This window comes from Tauraco erythrolophus, chromosome 8, assembly GCF_009769465.1.
Source record: "Tauraco erythrolophus isolate bTauEry1 chromosome 8, bTauEry1.pri, whole genome shotgun sequence".
NCBI classification, from domain to species: Eukaryota; Metazoa; Chordata; class Aves; order Musophagiformes; family Musophagidae; genus Tauraco; species Tauraco erythrolophus.
This window is the reverse complement of record NC_141472.1, coordinates 5,548,720-5,565,336: the sequence shown is the minus strand read 5'-3', so window position 1 is coordinate 5,565,336 and position 16,617 is coordinate 5,548,720. Positions and strand designations below refer to the sequence as shown.

The 16,617-nt window shown below is 42.4% G+C and overlaps 1 protein-coding gene across 3 annotated transcripts in view; it reads right to left on the bottom strand.

The window, feature by feature from the left end:
• USP40 (ubiquitin specific peptidase 40) overlaps window positions 1–15,080 on the bottom strand; it is a 34,881-nt gene extending 19,801 nt beyond the window's left edge. For all 3 annotated transcript variants that reach the window (XM_086615273.1, XM_086615275.1, XM_086615274.1), the window contains exons 1-13: window positions 15,048–15,080; window positions 13,280–13,496; window positions 12,665–12,732; window positions 11,555–11,668; window positions 10,816–10,980; window positions 10,198–10,344; window positions 6,364–6,507; window positions 5,283–5,411; window positions 4,668–4,769; window positions 4,209–4,316; window positions 2,176–2,497; window positions 1,614–1,695; window positions 323–494 (exon numbers count right to left, since the gene is read on the bottom strand). In XM_086615273.1, the coding sequence (XP_086471399.1) occupies window positions 323–494; window positions 1,614–1,695; window positions 2,176–2,497; window positions 4,209–4,316; window positions 4,668–4,769; window positions 5,283–5,411; window positions 6,364–6,507; window positions 10,198–10,344; window positions 10,816–10,980; window positions 11,555–11,668; window positions 12,665–12,732; window positions 13,280–13,478 (1,752 nt within the window). In that variant the 5' untranslated portion in view covers window positions 13,479–13,496; window positions 15,048–15,080. The remainder of the gene's footprint in view (window positions 1–322; window positions 495–1,613; window positions 1,696–2,175; window positions 2,498–4,208; window positions 4,317–4,667; window positions 4,770–5,282; window positions 5,412–6,363; window positions 6,508–10,197; window positions 10,345–10,815; window positions 10,981–11,554; window positions 11,669–12,664; window positions 12,733–13,279; window positions 13,497–15,047) is intronic.
• Between the last annotated feature and the right edge of the window lie 1,537 nt (window positions 15,081–16,617).

Below are 16,617 nucleotides of genomic sequence, written 5' to 3'. Positions count from 1 at the left end.
CAAACTGAGGTGTTAAGAATTTAAGTCTGGAGTTTTGCAAAGTATCAATCTATGCCCATGTACATACTGCCCAAATATAAATAATAAGCTTATGAGAGCTTTAAAGTCTATATAATTAAAGTTCCATCAGGTTCATGGCTTCTTCAACACTTTGAGAACAGACCTCAAACCAATGCTTCCTCACAGTTCTTCGCCTCCTAAAATTACATTTACTGTTGAAAATTTCTCATTGAGATAAAAATTGCGGCATAAATACATACGTAAGCGTTGTTGTAGCTCAAGTAAAACCAAAATGTTTCAGTTCTCTTAACATAGTAAATACCTGGAATACTGATTGTCGAAGGTCTCCCAGCGTTTTTCTTCTGTCAATAGTCAAATCCACAACACTCTCTTTCCAAGTAAGTGAAGGATGCAAAGCCCCATTGTGAAATTTGTAACAGGAGCTCAAATGGAGATGTAAATCAATGCCGTTGTTTGCCGAGTCGCATTCCGCTCTTTGAGAGAACAGCACAACAACAAACCAGTGAATTTAACACTGACAAAGGGCTGGCTTATTTCAGAGATAAACTTCTGTGCAGTCATCCTGGAATCCACACCCTCGTGACTAAAGTCACTGTCACATTCCCCCCTTTGCCAAGGAGTAGGCAAAGAGGTGCTCAGAGATGACAGTGATTTACACACTGTGTTTCTACACCTTTCTTCTACCTTTCTCAACAGAACGGTAAACTTTATCTTTAGGGACGTGGAGACTGTAGGTTTTTTCAGGCTGTGTTCCAGATCAGTACTTATTGATATGAAGAGGCCAGGTTGGATGAGGCTTTGAGCAACCTGGTGTAGTGGAGGGTGTCCCTGCCCATGGCAGTGGGGTTGGAACTGGATGATCTTTGAGGTCCCTTCCAACCCAAACCATTCTATGATTCTACGATTCTAAGAGACAGAAAAAACGCAGGGAAACTGAGTCAGGACAGACACAGCCATGCCTTCCTCCCTTCTACCTGTATCCAGTTCTATTGCCTAAACGTAGCAGCAAATACACCATTTAAAAATGAAGGAGTGAAATTTGCACAGTACAGAGAAATCACACAAGACTCGTGTCTCTGGTGTGAGCCTATTTTGATAGCTTAACTGTGATTCAGGTGTATCATCAGTTCTCCGTGTTTCTCAACAGGGGCAAAAGTTTCAACCAACCTGAACACCACTAGCTCTTTCCTCCACGTTTCTGGCAAAGGATACCATTCATCTGTTGTTTCACAGTAAGGCAATTCATTGCCCCTTCTCCCAGTGGAAAACTCCCTCTATAAACATAACTAGGGTAACATATTCCATTCTCCTTCCACTGACTTTCACAAAAAATGGTACAATTTTAAACTGTAAGTTAGTTTCCCCTGGAATTTTGTAGAACACCTAGTTATGTCACCAACAGTGAGGCAGGGAGGACAGAGACATAAAGGCAGAACCTGGACATACAAGTTGTCTTCTTCGATTAACCTCTAAGACACTGAATCATTTTAGTATCTTGCTCTACCCAATGAGTTTCTTTCATTTTAAATCACTTTGGAGATCTGCAGATTAAGAATGCTGTTTAAGAGACTGGTACAGTTACATTAATATACCTCTTTTTTTGCAGCTCAGTATTAGCAGCATTCATTTCATTCAGAAGGTGTTCAGGAATTTGGTACCTTGGATTTCCTCGTGCTGCAACAAATAATATAGGCTAGTTTGGCCTCAGCTGCTTAAAATGTGTTTTGGCAAACAAGAGAAGTGATCAAGATGAGACATTACAGTACAGTAATCATTGAAAAAGTTACAGCAATAATGTTGCATCCTTTTGTAATAGAGAAAACTAAACTGCAAGATGATACAAAGAACAAACAGGTGCCTTCACTTCTTTCCATCAACCTTTCCCTAAGGGAAACTGACACATGAATCCCATTAGCAACAACTTGCATTTGTTTCAGTAGATGTTCTGCTAAAGTGTACTAGAAAAAGGTTAGTGTCAGCTACCTCTCTGGAGATAACCTCCATATATCTTAGCTAACCCTTTTTTCAAATGAGCACTAGAAAGAAAGCTGTATCTTCAACTCTTGGAAAGGACAGAAAGGCCCAACAGCCTTTGCCCTCTAGAAAACAGTCAGTGAAGAAAGTCCCCAGAACATCAAGATGAGCTTTGTGTACCTTCAGGTGGTCTTTTTAACTGAGATTTTCGATAAAACAGCATGTAGGCACTCTCTTTACCCTGAAATTGTTTCTCAATATCCTTCTCCTTGATCGGCTGGACTTTTGAATCATTCAGATCAAACCAATGGCAACCAGCAGAACTGTCCCTTCGCCTTGTAGGGTTTTTTTCTGAATTCCACTGGACACCATTCTTCTGAGGAGAGCTTTGGAGATCTTGTCCTTGGGAATCTGACTTAAATGGAAGCTTATGTTTTTCCTTCAGGCCAACCTTATTCTCATCAGGACTGAACTGAAATATCTGAGGATGATTCTGCAAATACTAAAAGGAAAGCAAGGACAAGATGAAGAAGATACTCAGTTTTAAATACAGCACCCTGCATTAACTACTTCACCCAATTCATCCTCAAATGGACACACAAGTCCCATCCCTTCAAACTTGGTTTTATGATGCTTCCTCATGTATTCCCTCATTTTAGACAGAGGAATTTGATTTTCCTGCCACCACTTATCTGCCTCATCTTTTATATGCTGTTGCTGGCCTCGTTTCTTATGTAACTTCAAACTATCATGCAAGAAACTGCAAAAAAATTGTTTTCAACATACATGCATCACTAAGAATTAAATCAGACTAACTTCTGAATTTTAAGGATTACTTGGGACACTGGAGTCCTTTTAAAACACTTCTCATAAGTGCATACTCTCTGGAAAGGCAGCATAGGGAGTGATGGCAATAAAAAGCTTCTGCTTTGGCAGACACATCGAGTACCATCCCAATGAGTTTAGCACTCTAACACTGGTACTTTCTGCTCTCTAGTCTCTGCACAAGTGCCCTCTTCTGTATTTACCAGACAGATTTTGAGATCAATTCTGGTCTGCTGAGCCCTACACCTTACCCAAATTAACACTGCCCACTGTGACATCTCATGAACTTAAAACCTACTCATTCTGTTTTGCCCAGCTTACCCACTCTGGTCTGTATTTTCATTTTAGCAGCATGCAAATACTTCAAACAAGCTTGGTGCCCAAATTACACAAATTGAAATTGTGGCTCTCGAGGGATGGGGCGGACACCAACCACCCTCCAAACTACAAGAACACCCAACCCCCTCAAAAAACAAACAAACAAAAACCAAACCCAAACAAACAAAACCAACCCCCCAAAAGCTGAATTTCAGTTTCAACTATAATCAAAAACTCGTGTGATACTTCAAAAAGTGTAAAACAATTTACAGTTATTTCAATAAGGCCAGTATTGCACTGATCAATGTGCTTTTGGTACAGATCTAGAACTTGTGAAAAGTCAGCTTTAGTAATATTCACAATAGCACTCAAGCTTTGAAATGGTTAATACTGGGTTGCTCACTGTTTCTATTGCTTCCCTGTCAAAAGTGAGAAAAGCATCTACTTCCACAGAAGACTCATATCCACATTTCATAATTACTTTTTAATAATTACTGTGAAAATAGCATTGTTGGCTCTTTTCAAAAAACAGTCAAACATGAGTTTTCCATGCACCTGTAATGCAAACACTAAAGTGTTTTCCTTAAAGCATTAGAAAATACAGTAACCAACTCAACAAACAAGATTTTACTGGAATGTTAACGCCAGTACATGCCCTAATCAACCAAAAAGTGGTACTCAATTTCAAAACCTCTTTTTTTGTTATGGCTGTGAAGAGGGACTGTATTTCTTCTTTAATTCTCATCAGTGCTTTTATGTTCAAGAAGTAGCAGTGTTGTTGCAGCTTCACAGACACAAGTGAATCAAGGTTCAGACAGTAAGGTTAATTATTTTATAGGCCCGTCATATAAATTAAAAAAAAAAAGAGAGACAAGCTTTCAGGCAGGCAATCACTTGAGAACTTTGTCCTTGTTTCACTGTCTACTAGTTTATCTTACAAACCTCTCTTACACGTGCTCTATCTTGCTAGTCCAAGGTATTTTCAATTACCATCCTACTGACTATTCAATAGGAATATAAACAAAGTTATCTTAACAATAAAAACCAAAATTAACACACATGCAGGTTACCTTTCGTAACGCTCCATATTGTTTTCGGTATTTTTTATTCCAGGACACTCCTTTTTTCTCCAATAATTTCTGCGCTAATTGATCCACGGGAATTTGTTTAGATTCTTCCTGCAAAGAAATTAAGAACTAGGATAACAAAGGCTACAAAAGTCAAAGAATCGACCCAAAGGTGACAATTCTGAAGTGCTGAAATCATCCCTGCTTGTTAATAAGCCAATGTACATCACCTTCTGCAACAGCTTAGGGAAGCAACTCAAGACAATACTCAAAAAGGTTCATTTTCTGAATGAAGAGCCACTATTAGCATTAAAGTCAGGTTAAGTTACAACCTTTATATGCTTCACAATAAATTCAGAAGAGTTCTGTACACTTAAACCCGCCCACTCTTGCATATACTGACCCCTTCTTCTAGGTTCCCCAATATCAAAATCGAAGCAATAAACTCCTTACATACCATACCTCTGATAAAATCCCTTTCAACACTGACAACGGATTTTCTATTTCTTTGGCATTTTCAGTATCACTTGAAGTCTTATCTTCAATCAGCCTATCCTCTTCTTCCTGTGTGAGAAAAATAACAGACTCACAAATACTGTTCTTTCGTCCACAACTAGCAGTTTTCTATTATGGTCTGTGCTAACATTAGCATGCACAATTTAGAAGTGTGAAGGAAGTTCTGATAAACTGCCTCTGCCACCTGCTATGGACAGTATTTTGCCATACAGAATGTCCACTACCATTTTTTTTTTTTTAACAGAAAAGGCATTTGTGTTATTTACAGCCAGCCAGAGTCATCCACTACAAATGACTGTGCTAGTCTTGAGCAAAGATATTCATTCACTTGCAGGGAGCCCAGGAACATGAGATAGTTCAGCAGATGGGAAAGCCGAAATTTGCTACAAATTCTTAATAGAGATTGCACGCTGTGGAAAATTAGTCTTCTCAATGAGGTAAGAGACCACATGCCTTACTAAAATATTAATTAATTTGGATGTACATTTCATCCACTAGCTCTTAATACTCTTCTGAAAAATGAAAACATCAAGCAAAGAAGAAAAAACTTTTAGGACTTACTTGTAATTGCCAGTTTCCTAATTCATCCACATCTCTGATATAAACATGATAGTGTCCTCCATAGCAGCCACCTTTATGTATAATAACAGAGAAGAGCTCATACATGTACTCTGAATCATCCATTTCAGTCTTTAAAAAGAAAAACAATAATAATAACAATAATATATATCAGCAGGTCTTTCACACAAGGAGAGTTTTACACCATCAGCATAGCTTCAGATATTTCTTAGGGTGCTTTTGCACATGCAGAAACTGAAATGGCTTTTCAGTGCTGGGGAACACAAGTATGGACTGGCACAAACCACGGACCAAGGTAGAGGCTAATTAAGCAGCTTTTTAAGCATGATTCTGAACAATATTGGAAATTCAAAATTTAAAATAATGAAATATTGGTGCAAATAACAGAATAGCTCCACCGGTTTGTTCATAACCAGGCTTATTTTGTTTAAAAGACTTGAGAAAAAACAAGCAACACATTTTTATATACAAACCAACCAAAAACTATCTTCCTCAGATGCAAACACGGAGGAATTTCCAAGCTTGCATTGCAACACTTCAAATAGAAAAAATGCCCTTTTCGTCAATATCGCCTCTATTAAGTATATTCTTTATACATTTTAAGGATCAAACATTTGTCATTAAGCAGTGGTACAGCTCAGTTTATAATCAAAATGCATATATATGAATGCAAAGAGATTCCTAAGAAAAATGAAAAAACTACAGGCACATAAAACATATATACCTAAATTTATACATGACATTATCAGACAATGACAATACAAAAAACATTTAATTTCAATTTCCAGGTGACAATTTTCCTTTCAAACGCCAGATTAAGTTTTAGGTTATTATTATACTCCTTCCTCTTGTATAGCTACAAGGTATTTCCCACTCAGTTAGCAAGTGGTCTTTTGGAAACAAATTGGTATTCCAAAATTTTGGAATTGGGGACAGAGAAGAATCCCACAAAGTCTCTTGAATACCTTGCCCTGAAAAAATGCAAGATAAAAGATAATTTATCCTTGAGGTATCGGTTCTCTGCCGAGTACATAGAAACTTTAACAAACGTAACAGCACAAACCTGCTCACAAAAAGGCCTGAGATTTATCTGGATAGGGAACGTATAGCAGCTCGTTTCCTTGTATCGTTCACACTTCTCAAAGTCAAAGTTAAATCTCAGGAGAGAAATGGTGAGAAAGGGCGGCAACTTGCGTAGTTTAGCAGACTGTAAAACAAGTAAAAAAAAACCTGTAAGCACACAGTTATAACACAACAGTGTTTGCACCTTGCTATGGCCAACTCTATTTTCTAACAAGTCTTTAAAAAGAAAAACAATAATAATTACAATAATATATATCAGCAGGTCTTTCACACAAGGAGAGTTTTACACCAGACATGACCAGTGTCTTCATTTTTATACCACGAAGCAATTGTTTCAACCCCCTGGGTTTGAGCTTAGGCGTGAAGTCAGACAACACAGCATCTTCCCAGCAACTTTACTCTCAGCTCCCTGCACGGCACCTGCCACCACCAGTCCCACACAGATCCTGGGAGCCCAGAGAAAAAGCACACACACTCAACTGCTGCTGAACAGCAGGCGCTGCAGAAGAGTGACACAACTTCGTGGTCATTCCCAACCAGTGAGGTGCTCAGTATCTGGCACAGGAGCTGAAGCCACCAAAAAAAAAAAAAAAAAAAAAAAGCTATGAATGAAGCTCAGCCTACAAATATAGCCTACCTGCTTGTTTCTGCTGCAAGGAAAGGACCTCAACTAAGGCTGGGACTCTTCTGGTCATCTCCTTCAAGCACAGCATTTGTACTTCACCTGAGGTTTATTCCAATGACTGCTAGGGAGTTTTCCAGTCCTTTGGGGTTGTGTGACCCCAAGTATATATAGGTCAGGGGAAATCAGGAGTGATGCTATCTGTAACATAACTAGCTCTGACAGATGTATATTGTCCAGAAAAAGAGATCACTCCCACATGTATTTTGCAGCCTGCTCGTGAATGACTGCTGGGCTGCCTCTGAATGCAACAGAAATGGTCTGAAAAAAATCACCAGAATATACCACAGTGGCATTTTGCTTAAGATGTGCCAGGCTACTCAAAGAAAAGGGTCTTGACTAAGATCTGTGGGCTACAATAATGAGAGTGATGCTGTGCCTGAGCGGCACAGGGTAGGTGTATCCTGGAAGACCTTACAGCCAGCCACAGAACAACCAAGCAAGGGTTAAAGCCTCCCTCATTTATAGAGCAGGGGACTTTCAAGGCAGGAGAGACAACATAATCTATTTTAGTAAAGAATATTAATCAATATCAAACAACTTGGGGTGTGAGCACATCAGGAACCCCAGTGCAAAGCAAAACCAACCATCTTGTATCACCTCTGAACGTTAAGTGTGGATTTAACGGACATGCTTCTGAGCCGCTCCAACATCTCCACCCAACTCTCCACTTGCAGAGCCATACCAGGAACACACATATGGCTTAAGAAACTCCCTGAATGAAGCATTTAACTTGCATCAGTTGCGAAGACTGCTGTGCAGAGCTTAGTGGCACAAAGGATTCTGCATGCTCTTCCAAGTTTAGAGTGACAATCTGACTGTACAATTAAAATTTTATAAAGTTCTGGAACACAAGATTCTTTGACTGCTAAATTCTCTAGAGCCCAGGACAAAAAAAGGGGTAAGAATAACATCCAAAGACCCACAGCATACTGGAGGGAGGGAGGAATGGAGCAGGTCATCCTGGGCGACCTTGACTTTGAAACAGGCTAGGTGTGGGCAGGTGGTCACGTTGTTAGGCTGGCACCTCACTTGCTGCCAGTGCTGACTCACGGTGATCTGTTGTGATCACCCACCTCGTGCCTGCAGGGCCACACAGCCACAGGCAGCGGTTGTGCTGACACAACATCCCTCCTTCCCACTACAGCCTGTGACAGATCACAGCTCCTTATCCAAGTTCAGAGTTCCCACTATCTGCTTCTGTGAACAACCACATTTCACCGTTGTCTCACAGTCCCCTGAACCTAGCGAAATTTTACCCAAACAAGCCCTTATAACCAGGCCACATGAGGCAATGGCAAATGTTCCTGAATTCCCAAGTCACTGATTAACTTCACCAGTCCTCAGCTTGCCTTTGCACCCTCTCCCTTCCACATTAAGGGTGCTGCAGGGTTTGGACTGCACTTATGCTGCTGCAGAAGAGAGTCACCGCAGCAGGACAAAGAGCTTCGCTGTTGTGAAAAGGGCAGAGTATGTCAAAGGCAGAGTGCACCGCACCAACAGCCTAGGCCTGCTTCCCCTCTACAAAAGTAGTGGGAATAACAGGGAAAAGGAGCAACTTCTTACAAAAAAAACTTATGACATGGAAAACTAGCACAGAAGAAAACCAAACACCACTTTGTATCATTCTGAAAAAGCGCAATTCCAAGACCCGCAACTCTGGTGAAGCTCTTGCTGGGCTGCCCTTCCCTGGCCCTGGCTAAGAGGATGGATGACAAGACACATAACAAGTCTTAAATTCAATTGCTACGTTGAGGAAACCAGGCCAAATTTGGATTTATGTTGCAAATGAACAAAGAGGGCAAGCTGACAGTTCAAGGATGCTGCAGGTTGCACTGGCATACAGACAGTAACCAGTGCTAACAGGTGTGCCACCACTTAGCAAAGCACTCAGGGTCATACACACCATTCCTCTGGATGATACGAATCTCAACAAGCCTCAAGCATCTGAAGCTTTCCCTAGGTGCCCAGGGGTGAAAGCAGGAAACTAGGCAGACAAAAGAGTACTCCAGTCTGGATGTCCTTGAACTCCTGGGCATCACTCTCAATAAACACCATAGGCTCAATGTCAACAGTTCTCCCTTGAACAGAGAAGCTCTGATGACTCAGAACAAGAAAGGGTCACTGCATTTGGCTTTACGAGTACTTGTTAAAACAACAACTCAGCCATAGCTGAGCACAGATCAAAGCAGTGAATCATCAACTAGAAGATAACAAAGCAGAACAACTCAACAGATGAAGATGCTTCTGAAGGAAGCCATCAGTTTAAGGTACTACCTGAAGGAGAAGACTTTCACAGTCCGAATTCTGACCACAGGAACATGACTTCAAGGCTTTGTTGTGCCTGGATTTTTATCCTCCTTCTCCCTGATCTCTCGGATGGAAAATCCTAGTGGTGCCCATGGGTGGAAGCCTAGCATGTGCCAAGTGGTTGAAAAGCTCACTAAAACAGTGGTGGTGGTTATACTAGAAGTAAGCTGGCAGATGGAAACAACACAGGCATACACAGTGAAAACACATCCAGTGTTATTAGAAGAGCTGGATGGTCCCTCACATGAATACATTCTTACTCACCTGAAGGTTCCAGCACTACAGAACACATTGAAAATATCCACTAAGGTGTTAATTTATCACTGCAAGAAACTGTTCAGCATTGGAGAAACAACACAATACCTGGATCAACAGATCCCATTTCCCTGGGCAGAGTAACAGTTGTTCACTACTTTTTTTTCTCCCATTTGGGTTCTCAATGAAAGAATTCCCATGGTTTTCTTCATCACATGGATCTGTTTACTTTTTCCTTATGCTCTAGCTTATCTTTTAGCCTATCCTCTGAAATGCCCAAAGCCAGGGCAGTAGAGGTGGGTGAACGAGGCAGTACTCTCAAAACTGCATGCCATCCCATTTGCCACTGGCTAGACTAAAGACTGCACTAACATTCAAGAAATGAGTCACATGAGCTTTTCTTGACAGAGGTTTTTAAAGAGGTCAGATTTTGGCATCATCTTGTTATATACTGCCTGATTAAAGATACAGATTTTTTTAATTTCAGAGTTAATGGGCAGACATAGCAATGCAAAGTAAGCTCCTAAATGTCAGCAAACTGAACACTGAGAATCACCAATGCGTTACCTTTGAAGCTTCAACAAGTTTATCACAGGCTCCACATCGGTACAAGTTCTCATTTTCAAAGTACTCTTCTTCTACATACATGTTCCACAGGGCCTCCTCCAAGCCAGCAACACCTTTTACTGCCACTGTTAGGTCTAAGAAATCTTCCTATGCAGAAGTACAACAAAAATTAATTTGAATTGATTTAAAAAAAAAAAAAAACACAAACAAAAAGCAACCAAACACGAAATGTTTTTTTAAATTACAAAGAGCAGTAAAAGAACATAAAGATATGCTTTACTGTTGTTATCCTACTGTTCAGCTTTTTGCCAATTGTATCTACTAAAGGCATCGTTTGCCAACTCAGAAGACACAATACTTGTTTTTTCACCTCTCAGTCACAGCCTGATGTAGGTGGTTTAGAAAACAGCAGCCAAGACTTAACAACAGTCATGCCTAATTCTCACGTTTTCAATTCTGCAGCGCCCTAACCAGTACACACTACCTAGACCCAACAAGGCCACTGGTGACACTCGAGAAAGATATCATTATTTTTGGAGTTTAAAAAAAAAAGAACATTTAAAGTATCTTCAACAGACTGAACAGAAATCTATCCTGGAAAATCCTCTGGGGCTTTACCTGTCTCTCACTGATATTCTTGCATTCTTTACAAACAATCTGGTTGACAACAATCCCATGGTACAATCGATTAATAAGGTCATGACCCGAAGTCCCCACAAGGGAAGTTTCCAAAGCACTGAACAGAATCCGATTTAGTTCCTGCACATCATGCTGCCTCATTTCCTGCATGACAGAAAAAAAAAAAACACTTGAAGAAACAAAACAGTGCCATCTGCTTTGCTTGTTGCTTAAAACCAACACCTATTAAGCGTGATAAAGACCCCTGCCTCAATGACTACCCATACATTTACTACCTTGACTAGTAAATTACTACCTATTATTTTTCTTAATTTAGTTATGCTCTCTGAGTAGCTACAAGTACATAAACTACAACTCACATAAGATACTTTCACTTGGGTAGATTTAGACTAAACTCTAAGATGAGTTACACAGCTCAGTTTAGGTAAGAATCTCAGCACTTGAAGGACAAGAACTGTAATTACTGATGGAAAATGTTCCTGTAAAAACAAAGGAAAAGCTACTGAAATTGCATCTAACAGAACAATTTTCTTCCGTTGCTCTCTGTAAACAACTCGCATGCGCTTCATGTGGAGATTCAACAGCATTCAACAATAGTTGACCCAATCCAATGCAATCTCCACAGCCTGAAGTATTTTAAAACATTTCTTAGATGTCAGGCTTCAAAAAAATATCTTCTCCATTCAGGAAAAAGTTTATCAGTGATGGTGATTTGTACCTCATTGCTGTTCCATCCGAAGCTGTCAGTAAGGTCTGTTGTAGATGCAGCTTGCTGGTCCAAAAGCAGAAGCTGAGCAAACAACCGTTGAAGCTGTAATGGAATTATTCGAACCTAGAAATAAAAAACAAAATCTATTCAACAGATCAGAAAATGTCTTCAAACCAATCATTTAAACAAACAGAAAAATAATTCAGTACAAAACTTGTTATAAACCACCATGGTCTATGGCTTTCATAACACAGGTTACTCAGTTCACACTAGAACTTCAGTCAGACTTGATTCCCAAGAATCTACAGTGCCTTACCTTACTCAGCCAAATATGGTCATGGAACAAACATTTTGTGATAAAGCAAAGCTGTATGGATTAAAATTAATCCATCACCATAGTAAAAAAGGACAACTTTCTCTGATATTTTTAATAATACTAAACCCTGAGAACTCAGCTACAAGACACCATGACATACAGATTTAACACGTGCTACTCCTTGCTCAGTAAAGGGTTTGGTGGTGAGGTGGAACAAGATGGGAAGGAGAATGGTTAATGCCAAGGAGCTTGATCAGCTACCTGTATTTATCTTTGACTTACAATGAAAAAAGTTCTTCCAGGCAACCAGTTGTAACACTTCATCCCCAGAACTAAAGAATGAAATTCTGTAGTCAACTTTAGGGAGCGCTTTTTAAACAGAGAATAAACTCCAGTCTCATACCATCTTGTTCTTGAGTGAACTGTTAAACCTTAAGAGAGACTCAGTGCTCACCTAGGTTGCACATACATTTAGATTTTTTTTTTTTTTTTCAGCTGACAAATAAGTCCTAGCACTGTAGCTTCAATTACAGAAGAAAAAAAACCCAGAAAACTAAAAAGGACTGTACAGACTTCGGGATTGTTCCTGCTCCTCTTGAAGACAAAAGGATCTCTGCTTTCAAATTCAGCAAAAACAGGCTTAATATCTTACTTTTGAAGCAAAAGTGTATGGCACTGAAAACTTACATCTACGTGCAAAATCAAGTATCCGTCAACAAACTTCCAAGGCTTCATGGAAATTGAAACAATATTCTTCTGCATCAACATTCAGCAATGACTAATGACAAGAAAATTTTAAATACCTTTGCATCTGGTTTACTGCTGTCATCCAGAGTCCCAAGTTCTTCAGGTCCCAGAGAGAACAGTGCCTCTGTAATTGTAAAGAAAAATGCCTGTTTAAAAAAAGACAGTGTCTTCTCTTCAAAGATTTATTGTATTTTAACTAGCAAGCATTAGGATGCTATTCTTTTTGTCAAACTAAGACATTAAACATCATTTCTGATTATCAGTCATCCTTGCAACTGGTTCAAGCTATAGCAATAGAGTGTTAGTATGCATGAAGGTGTTTAGATGGCAAAACACCGAATTTTTCAGGAACTGTACTGGTTGCATTAAAAAAATGAACGACACTTGACAGACAGCAATAACCTCTCTTACTTACACAAACTGTAACTGCCCACCTGTAAGAAAAGGTAATGTTTATGACACAACACTCCCATTTTCTGCAGAAGTGACGATGCTATTTTTACAGACCAAGAGCTCTGAGTATTCTGTAATAACTAATTTGAAGTGAACTGAAACAAACTCGTCCTGAAAACGATCTACCTTTGTGGTGTTTCTTTAATAAATAACTAGAAACACAAGTCACTGTAAAATATCAATTCCAACATTACTTAAGAAGACTTTGAATGCATTACCTCTAAATTCAGGGGTGAAAAGCAGAGTCTGCAGAAGAGAATTGAGGTAGCAGGTCCCACCTTGATTTTTGATACCACTTAGGTTGGTGAAATCCCTGGGAGCTGGAGGCTCGGAATCTCTGGGCTTTGTTTTCTTCCCTTTTCCACAATGATTGTTTGAAATAAAGGAAAAATCCTCTTCAAATAAGTCCCCAAACATTGTGAAGGTAAAACACTCCTTCAAAAATACAAAATAATCTATGTACTTTTTTCATCTTATTTTGTTTGGTCTAAAAATGAATAGCAGACCTATACAGAAGTGTGCAGTAATATAACAAAAAAAAAAAAGGTTGAATTAAAAGCATTTATGTTAGCCCAGGTCTGAATAGACTTTCAACTAGAATCAAATACATCACGTTTCAATTTTGCCTCAGCAAAAACAAGCATAGCAAAATAAATAGGTCCTTCTAAACACCTATAATTAACTAGTGCTCAAGTTGCCTGGTTTCCTGCAGGAAAGGCCTCTCAGACTCATCCAAATCCGTGCACTGAGTCTCAACAAATCCATCAGCACAAGTAACCCGTCTCTAGTATCGGCCAGTTCAGATGGGAGGAATGTAATAAATGGTCAAAAATACAGTGATATTTTATGAAAATATTATCCTTGTTTCCAGATGTTTGAGCCAGAAACTCAATGGCAACTAATTCTTCTTATGGAGCTCCTTCTTAATCACACAGAAAGGGAATAAGTAATTTTGAAGTCTTTGCATTACTTTTTTTCTCCTCTGAACGCAGCTCTTGTACCTTGATCATCTAAAATGATACAAAAAACCTGTAAAGGTCCCACCTCCCATTCTGCAAGACATAATTACGAGGTTCAGCACTCTTTCCAAGCTGTCTCACAGCCTTCGTTCATTGTTGCAGTTAGGCATGCTGCACTTTAGCATTTAATCATCCATATATTCCAACCCTCCCTCCCTGTCTTCCTCATCCCAATACATACCAGCTTGCTCCCAACAGGTTTTTTCACCATAAGAAAGCACATATCTGGGAGACAGCCATCACCTACTGACAGCCTGCTGTACCCACCCCACCGCTCCAGGGAAGCACTTCATCAGGACAGTGCCAAATCCTCCCTCAGTCCTTATTTCAGGATGCTCAAAGCACTGCTGCAAGCAGCTTCCTTCCCTTAAAAATCGCACAGGGATACAGATGAGAACGAATCCCGGGATGGCGCCGCTCACCCAACACCCGCACAGAGCAGAGCCGACTCAAAGCACATCGCTCATTAGGGCCTTGCCCTACCAACATTGGAATAACCACAGAAAAAGAGATCCCAAAACGCCTGTAAGCCCCTGCCCGGTATTTTTTATCTCTGACAGGCACCTCGCACGCGGTAATTCTGGCCTGGCACCTCTCACCCCACCCCAGGGCACTCCCTACTGGAATCGGGCTGCACCTGTGCCCTCCCGCCAGCAGTGGGGTGTCCGACCCGCATTCCCTTCTCCGGGCTGAACGCACCGGGCTCCCCCGGCCTCCCTCCCCCTCCCGTGCGCTCCGCTCTCGCAGCCCCCCCGGGGCGGGCCCAGTCTCCAGGGCACCGAGGAGCGGACGCGCACCGGTGCCCCGGGCCTGCCGCCCGCACCCCGCCGGGCCCGACTGCCCGCTCGGAGCCCGCGCCTGAAGCCGCCCGGCGCCGAACCGCCGCGGCCGCCGCCATCTCTGTTGTGGCGCCGCGTAAGGCACGCCGGGACCGAGCGGCCGCCGCGGTCTCCGGGCCGTCACGCACCTGGCGAGCCCTCGGAGACACAACCGCGGCTCCGCCGAGCAAGGGGCCGCCTCCCGCCAGGGGCAGAAAGGGACCGCCGCGCACGGGCGCCGGTGCGAACCGAGACCGGCAGCGCGGCGGCGGGCGGGCGGGCGCCCGCGCGCGGCCTGCTGGGAACCGTAGTGCGGTGCTGCGGAAAGCCGCGGTGCATGCTGGGAGGGCGCGCCTCCCGCACGGCGGCCAGGGGGACGCGGTTTCCCGCCGCCCCGGCGCGGGGTGAGGGGCACGGGCGGCCATGGAGACCCCGCCGGCAGCCTGAGGGCACAGGGGGGCCCCGCTTCTGCCGGGGGGTGGGCCTGGAAGAGGAGTGGAGCGACACATCTGCACCGCGACCTGAACCTGTCACCATTGGCACCTGAAAAGGAAATGGAACTTTCCAAGACTCGTTCTGGAGTTTTGGGAAGCGGCATTCCTTATTGCAGCGCTGGGTGCACGGGGGGTTTCTCCTCCTAGCGTGCACACCCGGCTTCTGGACAGAAAATTAGTTATGCACTACGATCATGCATAATTCATAACATATTTACATAAACAATTGGTTAATTTTCTCTCGCTTTACATGTAAATTACTTCGCATGCTCAGTTTTCCTCCTCCGCCCCTTTCTTTTGGGTCTGGGGTGTATTTAGGGCAGGTGGTCCTTGAGTCGGTGGTCGCCATCTCCCCCTGCCGGAATTACCTTTTCCCCCAAGTCACTGCATGTTCACAGCTCAGAAAAACATGAGAACAAAGTTCATGCAGTTTCTGGGATGTTCCCTCCAAGTGCAGACGGTTCTTGATAAAGAGTCTCCTTTATAATCACTCCTGACAGCTTCAAGGATGCTCATCTCCTTAGTTTCTTTAGGTGTGTGTAAATCACCTACTGCTGACTGAAACCTTCATAAAACTCTTACACAAAAACTTTAACCCCTTTATTATTGTTGGGTAACACCATCATCACCTGAATCTATCACCATGACATGAACCTGTCACGGTCATCTGAACCTGTCACCATCACCTAAACCTGTCACTGTCACCTGAACCTGTCACTGTGACCTGAAACGGTCCCCATCACCTAAATCTATCACCGTCACCTGAACCTGTCACCGTCACCTGAATCTGTCACTGTGACCTGAAACTGTCCCCATCACCTGAACCTGTCACCATCACATGAACCTGTCAGGCCACAGCCAGGAACAGGCCCTGGTGAAGCCCCCTGCAAAGCAGAGCGGGGATGAAGCTCAATGTACCGGCCTTGTAGCACACGGGCTTCTGCTGCAGGAGCAGTGCTCACACAGGCGGGGGCTGCTTCTCCTCCTGCCCCTCCTGCTCCAGTTCCCTCCCTGCGGTCGCGTAGCCCCTTCAGGTGCAGCCCAGGGCTTGTGCAGGCATTGGGATTTCAGATACAGATGAGTCTGGCCAGTGCTCAGAGAAGACCAGCTCCCTCTTGGAAACAAGCAGGTGTTTGCAGCTGCCTTCCTAACGCTGCCACCAGGCCCAGAGTGACCAAGCTGGCACCTCACTCGCTGCCCGTGCTGGCTCTCACTGTGCTCCGCT